The following is an 8,691-nucleotide window of genomic DNA, read 5'->3' on the forward strand; positions in this document are numbered from 1 at the left end:
CCCTCCTTGACATGTTGGTCAAAATCTTTTTACTCCTGCCTATGTTATCATCAACCCCATGAAGCTGAAACATACAAACACAAAACCATAAGTTTAAAGAAAAATTAATAATGTGAATGATGTTAGATTGTTAATAAAACATACCGTTCCATGTGCATGCAAGAGCGATTGTCGTTGTTGGTTTAAATCTTGAAGAATGGAAACCCCGAGTTCTTCAGTTTCCAACATTGTCCTTCTACTATCCCTCACTCGGTCACTGGTTTTATTCAATCTTTCTGTTGACATAAGTAGTCTTGTTTTTTGATCTGCTGAAACCTGCCACATTAGAGATTTGTAAGTTCATTACAAAGATAATATTTTAAATCATACACCTGTGACATAAGATTAGCAAGCATACATTTGCTGCATCAGCCATTCCTGATTCCAACAACTCATCTCGAGCAGCCTGGGAGGGTGTGATGTGGGGCAAGTGTTACCTTTATCCAAGGGGAATAAAGTTTTGTACAGTATAGAGTGTAACATAAAATGTAGCTAAGAGAGTCAAAGCAAAGTGCAAACAACCATATGAAGAAAACTAATAGTAGAAGTGGTAACTACCGCTAACATACTGTGATGAGTAAAATAAAGTAGCTATAGATAGCAAAGCAAAGAGGCAGAAAAAAGAAAGCACAAACCACTAATCCCTATGAAAGTTACCTATGCTCTCACCTAAAAAGGTCTATACGTCCAGTGTGCACTAAGGCAAAGGCAAACAAAAGTATAGAAAAAAAACTAAAGCCCTACGAAAATCTAAGACAGGTCTATACGTTCCCCTAAAATTTTCTTCAATTATGAACCTACAAAATATGTGACGTCTTTCAAATTGCTTCACTGAGAATGTGCAAAGAAAGTGCAATGATTAAGAACTGCTCATAGACTATAACAGAGCAAAATTAAAGGAGATGTGACATGACGAACATCATCCTTCAACAAGTCCCCAAAGCTAGAATCAATAACTTGAAGGTTTTACCCAAAGCTCAGGAGAACGGCTACCTGCCTTCTGAGCCATGGTATCCTACCTTGAAACAATGCTAAATTTAGAGATTCTAGTAGGTATTTAGATTACCTATGGTGGCTGCTCATGCGTTAATATCCTAGTTTCAATACGATGTCGCATCTTACAGAACCCAAGGCATACTGCAAGTAGATTTTCATAAACCAAAATTGGCTGAAGAAAGATGCTGGCTTTTTTTTATCTTCACCAAGTGAAAACGAAAATAAGCAACGCATATGAAGAAACAATGTAATAAAGATCAAGTTCATTGTTTGAGAGAATAGACGGGGCAAATAGGAAGCACTCAACAGTACTTCTCTCCCTGCATCATCTAATCAGTACTTTATATGTATCAACTCATCAACAGATCTTCACCCTAGTGGTATCTAAATGTTATTACAAGTCTCAATAAAGAACTGCCAAGTGTAGGAGTTTGCGGTTGAAAAACAAATTAAAAACACTCTATCAACATGGCAATTGATGGTGAACAATTATATTTTTAACATATATCAATCAACATAACATGTGAAATTATATAATCTCATATTTCTAGATCAACCAAAGCATTATAACAATGAGAATGAAGAATCACTCACCTCCATCGAGAAGAGTAGCCGATGTACACTTCTTCGACAAGGCGGCCGATAACTCGCAGTATTGGCGTTCGTAACCTTCAAATACCTCACTCATCTTATTATTATTATTGCCTGCAAATGAAATTACCACATAATAACATGATAGAATCAAATAACAATCCCACAAACAGACATCAATCAATCAATGATATCTCAATTATCAGCTAATCAATCTACTGATCGATTTTGACCGAATGATCAACTACCAAAAGATTAATTAATTAATTAATAAGTATAGATAAGACGATTAGACGAACCTGAACTTGAAAAGCAGATGATAGGAAAATTGGGCTGATTCTTGTAGTGGATCTGAGGTTGAATTTGTATATACAGAGAGGCAACTGGGATGAATGATTTGAATTATATTTGTATGTCTTGTCCGTTAAGGAAGAAAATAATAATAATGTTCCAGATAAAGTGACTACTGCTTGTTGACAATTCATAATAATAATAACTAGATTTTCATCCCGCGCCGGGACAGCTAGCAAAACTCATACGTTGAAACCCGGGCGTTGGTAAAACTCGAACGTTACGACGATGAGTCGACACGAATTCGGTCACTATCGGCTGCTTTCGTAACAATATAGACACCATTGGTAAAATTTGAGGGTTAAAACCCAAAATATTAATTCGTCAAATTAACGTAAAAAAGCATTAACATATAAAAAAACAAAATATTTAAGACGATGTTTAGTTGGTTGGCAAACCCAAGCGTTGTCGGTCCCTAGCATTGAGGTGGTAACTTGACACGAATTTGGTCGGTTTTGATTACGTACCTTACGGTACTGGATCTAGTATCGAAAAAAATAAATAACTTGATGTGGACCAACAGCCAATTTTTTTTGGAGGGGGGGGGGTTCGGTCGGTAGCGTTGTCGGTCATGGGCTTTAATAAAGCCGCGAGTCTGCGCGAACTCGACCGGTTTCTTTCAGATTTGTTATGGTAACTAAAAAAATTGACGTTTGATCAGTTTCCATTACGTTTATTGTGGTAACTATGCTAAAAAAAAATTCAAAATTCACCTACCAATACGGTGCCACCAAGTGGCCCAATAAGCCACTTGCGACACCAAACTTGTAAATTATATATAGTTATAATAAGAATAATAATAAGAAGGGAAAATTGCCTAAATAATCGGTTTTGAGAAGAGAAAGTGAGAAGTTGTCAAAATCCCTAAATATTCTTAAAAGAGCCCACTAAATTTGGATTGAGGCGACAAGATCTTTAAACCAATAGAAACTTGACAAGTGTAATGTTTTTCTGAAAATCCGACGAGTAATTTGAAAATGTTGGGGGACCAGTCCATATTTTCTATTAAATGTTCTACTAATAAAACAGTCTTGTGCGATGGTTTAATAGTGTTTCCTATCAGATCTTTTCAAATTCCAAAAACTTGGGAAATTGTGTCTTTAAATTTAGTCTTTCAAGACGCATTTGTGGTGAGTTGGAACATAATCATAGCTTCCATTTCCAGTTGCCAATTACCTTCATAACAAACAACAACATTATCAAATTCCATAGAAGTTGAAGGTTTAGGTTGGTATGAGCCAGTTTATTCAAAGGATGAAGGATGAAGATGAAGATGAAGATGAAGATGAAGATGAAACACGTATATATGAAAAATAATGTAAGTAATATTCATTGGATGATCATGTCGGAGTAGACGAAAAATCACATAAAATCTTGTCGGTATAGGCAGATTAAAATTAATATCGTAGGTGTGGACTAGATTTTAACACATAAGAAATAAACTACTAGCTCGTCTTCTTAGTACAAATTCACCCAATTTGCGTCTTGAAAGACTGAGTTTAAATGCACAATTTCCCTAGTTTTTGGAATTTGAAGGGATCTGGTATGAAACATTATTAAACCATCAGACAAGACTGTTTTAATTGAAGAACATTTAGTGGAAAATATGGACTGGTCCCCCAACATTTTCAAATATTTCGTCGGATTTTCCAAAAAAATTACACTTGTTAGATTTCTGTTGGTTTAAAGATTTCGGCAGATCTCGTCGCCTCAGTCCAAATTTAGTGGGTTATTTTGAATATATGTAGGGATTTTGAGCTATTTCTCACTTTTCCTCTCCTCAAAAGGGTTATTTAGGGGATTTTCCCTAATAATAATAAGGTTATTAAAAAAACGGACGGGTTTGGTGACACTGGTCGATAAAGGGTCGGATACAGTATCGTATTTTAAATTTAAATATTCATGTTTGATTATTTGAACCAAATCTTTAAACGTGTTTTGTGAGCCATGATATGTTAAATCAAGTAACTATACCATGTAATGAGACTCTTACATATACTCATAGAATGATAGAATCTTCTATTTGATTCATGAAGTCGCTGAACAATGATGAAAGAAACTCATGAGCACAAATATAAAGCAACACGGTGCCACAAGTTATATGTTAAAAACCAATAAATGACCAACGTGCCATCTAAAGAGTAAAATCTACTCCTAAAATTAACCAATCCTATTATCTTATTAAAACAAATTAGTTTGCCTTCACATGCCCTTTTTCTATTGGATGATTTCCTTTCTTTCCAAATATATCCTGCACTTCTCTATTTTTCTTACCAACTAAATAAATCAAAAATAAAATCAATCTATTCAATTGACTTTCTTGTCAACTCATCCTCTAACCTATATTTAAACAATAATATTTCTTAATTTTTTACCCTAATCATGTTTTTCTTGCTTTCTCTAATAGCCGGATCTTCTTTCATCATCTCCCATATTCCGGCCAATCCAAATTTATATCTTTATTAATTATTTTCCGGTAAGTTTCTATTATATATTAAATTCCGATTGTTGATATATGTATTTCCGACAATATTATATTTCTTCCGGTTATTGTTTCCTCTAATCTTTTTTATGTTTCTTTTAATTGTTAACTAATTTTATTAAAATCAGTTTAGGTTTTTAATAAAGAAAGGCGATGTCTACAATTTTTTGACGTGTTTACGTTTTTCCGGTAAGTATTGACGGTAATTTTTTCCGGTTATGTGTTATACTTATAACAATGATGATTGTTTTATATTTATTAGTATTTTTTTAATTTTTCGTGTTCTTTTGTTTGACATGCTGTTAATCAATGTTCTAGATCAAAATTATGTTCATCCATCGACGGTATCAAAATCGGAGATTCCATGGTTAAAAACCATATTTCTTATTTTTCGGTAAAGGACATTCAATTTTTCCGGTTACAAATTAAAAATCAAATATTCCATAATAGAAACATTAATATTCTACTTTCTAATTTCAGGTCAATGCCAAGACTAATAGATGTTCATTTCTCTAGAAATTCTACAAAAAAAATCCGACATACCATGGTCATTGTCACATTATCGTTTTTCCAGTTACCTCTTTTAAATTTTCCGGTTATTAACTATAATTCAAAAAACCATAATATCAATATTAATTTTCAATTTTATTATTTTAGGTTATTTTCCGACTCATATAATATGATTTCACGATTGATCAAGACTTTATAAGATGTATTTTTATTATATTATCATGTATAGATTTTCTTTTTTAAATATATATGTATTTCAATATTTCAATTTCATAAATTTTAGTTAAAGCTAAATATTAATCTATACCTTGATGTATATTTTGTTTTCCGGCGCCTTAATAAATGACACAATTAACTATTCCATTAATTTGAATTATTTAGTTTGACTTTCCTAATTTATGGTCATAACAGGATTCCCATTTTATATGCATTGACTTTCTCAATTAACTATTTCCTAATTTTGTTGCTTAATACAATTTATTTCATTCACATTTTATACACAATTTCTTTCCTTAATTTTTAAGGAAACCCGATTTTACAAATTAACTTCATTTTTTTTTCTCATTTACTATTTGGCCATATCAATGATAAGTATAAAATAACATTTACACATACATAGAACTTTGTTACTACCTTTTATAATATAATTATTGTATTCCCTTTTATATAAAAATTTAAATCTTAACGAAATACAAATTAATTTGCAATCATTTCACGCAACTCAAAGTTAATATGAGTTTACCGTAATTGTATATAGTTTTGGTGTATCATAAAAACTTAATTTTAAATTAATTATCCATAATTTACATATAAACTTCGAATGTTTGTTAAAAAATAATAATAATAATAATAATAATAATTTATCTAACATTAAATGTCCATAATCTATAAATAATAATACATAATAACATGTTTACTAATTTACATAAATAAGTAAATCAAGATATCGAATTTATTTATGGTATCTCTCTACATTTTTGGTATATTATTTAAATTTGAATTTGAATTTCTAATTAATGTTCATACTAATTATTTGACTAACATTTACACGAAATGTTAACATGTTTTCTATTTAACAGGTTTCCTTTAATTGTTTGACTAACATTTGAATTTCTAATTAATGTTTATTCGTTCCTTCATTTTGTATATATAACCGAATTAACATCAATATTGTAATTTATATACTTTAATACTTTAATTATCCCATAATTTATATACTTTAATTATACATGATTTACATAATAATAAGTTCCCATAAATTTGAATTTCTAATTAATGTTCATAATAATGGTTTGTGTAACAACCCGAAAAATGGGGCTAGATTTTTTTTAGAGAACTTGTTTAATACCGAGTATGATGTTGGACGAATGGTCAGAGTAAACCGTATGTTAATGAGCTCGACCCAATCATTAATAACCTTTTATTTTAAGACATGGCTTGGTCCAATTTAACCAAACGAAACAAAAACAAAGGCTCGTTCAACCCGAACGAACTCGAACCCGACAACTCCAAAAATAAATAAATGAATCATCCCATAATTACTTAATCTTACCATGTCCGAAATAATCTAAAACCCAAATATCGAACAACCCGTTATATTACCATCCGGTCACCGAACCCAACTAAACGAGAATAGTGACACACATTATATTACCTACAATATATAAACCGATGGTTTATGTGTAAACATCAGTTCCTTACTATTTATCTAGAACTTATTATTTGAAGTTTTTTAAAAAAATATAGATTATTATAAGTAAATAAATAGTAATAACAAAGATATAATAAAAGACTACACAAAATAATCAAATCAAATCCCTACCACCCTCTGCCTCCAATCACCAGCGACGACAGCCCCCGCCCTTATCAATTTTAATCAGTTTGCTTCTCCAACCAAAACTTTTGCATGCCTCTTCCTCCAAGATATCTTCTGCAAAACTGATCCTCCATTTCCTTATACAAAATCCATGTTATCAACACTCATTGAGGTTAAATCAAAATACTCAGGCTTCATCAATTGATTTATCTCCGGTTTCATCTTTTCACTAATCGAACCTGCCATCAAGGAACAAGAAATCGGGTAACCTAATCAATCTATATTTAGCTTTGATATAAACATCGAGGTTGATTATAATGTTAATTTGAAATTCCCAGCCCTAAACTCCTTCTCTCTTACTATTGGATTGCACTCAAAGGTTGAGCAACCGAACCATGGAAACTGCTCATTAACCAGAAATATTTGTAAGTTCGTGTTCATCATCTTCCTTGTCTATTTCAATGTGTTGTTACCAGCCATGTACATGAAAAATCACATTCATGTAATGCTCACAAAACTGTGCCCGAACCAAAACTACTTTATGTGCCATATTCACATGAAAACGGATTATAAAACGAAACCGAAAACTCAGTTTTGAATACAAACTAACGAAGTATAAACTGAATCAGCCAATCCTATTAAACTTATCAGAATATAACAAGAATTTAACGGGTTTAAAACTTTAAAATTTACACTATGTGCAGCCCCAAAACTGTGCCCGAACTTATGGACATTCGATAACTCGTTTAAGCGAAAACTAGTTTGAAAATAAACCCGATAGGTGACCTTATTAACTCCTGGGAATTTTACAAAATTTCCATAAGTTAAAAATACGTATTTAAATCCTTGAGATGCTATAAATCAACCCCAAGGTATAATATTGAAACCATGTGTTAAAAGTCTTCCGAACCGACACATTTGTAACACGTTTTAAATAAGAAACAAGCCGTGCAACCCAAGTAATAAAATGATATCTTTTTGCAGCCATAAATATTATATTTTGATGATATATACTCTGACCCAAGACTATTTTAAGCGAAACATCGCTTTGAAACCGAACTAGAGCCCAAACGGGCCAAAACCGGGGCCGTACTCGCAAGAGCAGCCCTGAATAAATTTTTTTTAAAACCTATGAAATCTGAAAACAACTTATTTAAATGTATTACAACAGGTCCTAAAATGATTGAGAACCAAAACTGAGTATGGTTAAAAATATAACATAAAGGTGCTAACGGGCCCAAACCGAACCGAAGCTACTGTTTGGGTTTCCAGCACCCTATTATCAATATAAAACTCTTAATAAGTCATTAGTACTTATTATAACAGGTCCCAACCTGTTTCGTTGTCAAAAACTGGATTATAATCAATAAACGTGGTTAAGGGCATTTTTGGAACAAAAGAAAAACCGGTTATTTCTTGAAAACTGAAAATGCAAGAATATTTTTTTTAGAACAGAAATTTATAAGTTAAAATGACTAAATATGATTATAATATGATAAAGGATAAACGGATTTAGAAAAAGGGCCCGTTTACAAGCCTAAACTCGTTATTTCGTTCAAACCGACGAACATGCCGCCTTTTAAAGACTAAAGTGCTTCAAAATATAAAATGTATATTTTTCCATAAATTTTTATTTAAAATACCTTAGCATAATAGTATAAAACATTTTTATGGATACAACATCTCTTTGGTTCAAGATTTAGAGTTTACACGCAAGTTGCGGTAAAACCAACGTAAAACGAACTAGCACATGGGAAAATATATATATATATATATATATATATAAAGATATGAAGTTTCTTTTTTTTACAGTATATATAAGTCAATAAATTCATACTTTGAGTGCTTACTTATTTTACAAAAACTCGCTATGATTTTAATCCGAATTTTACTAAAACGAACGTTA

The 8,691-nt window shown here is 31.6% G+C and overlaps 1 protein-coding gene across 1 annotated transcript; it reads right to left on the reverse strand.

Moving 5' to 3' along the window:
• Positions 1–7: 7 nt before the first annotated feature.
• LOC143607043 (vesicle transport v-SNARE 11-like) lies at positions 8–1,995 on the reverse strand (the record flags this gene model as incomplete). Its single annotated transcript, XM_077082625.1, has 6 exons — positions 1,926–1,995; positions 1,630–1,740; positions 1,162–1,235; positions 398–445; positions 145–315; positions 8–64 (listed from the first exon to the last, which is right to left on the reverse strand). Coding segments are annotated over exons 2-6 (444 nt in total), but the record flags the coding sequence as incomplete, so codon positions are not given.
• Positions 1,996–8,691: the final 6,696 nt, after the last annotated feature.

This window comes from Bidens hawaiensis, unplaced genomic scaffold (assembly GCF_021521415.1).
Source record: "Bidens hawaiensis isolate Kalapana, Puna unplaced genomic scaffold, B.hawaiensis_p1.1 tig00079120_1, whole genome shotgun sequence".
NCBI lineage: Eukaryota > Viridiplantae > Streptophyta > Magnoliopsida > Asterales > Asteraceae > Bidens > Bidens hawaiensis.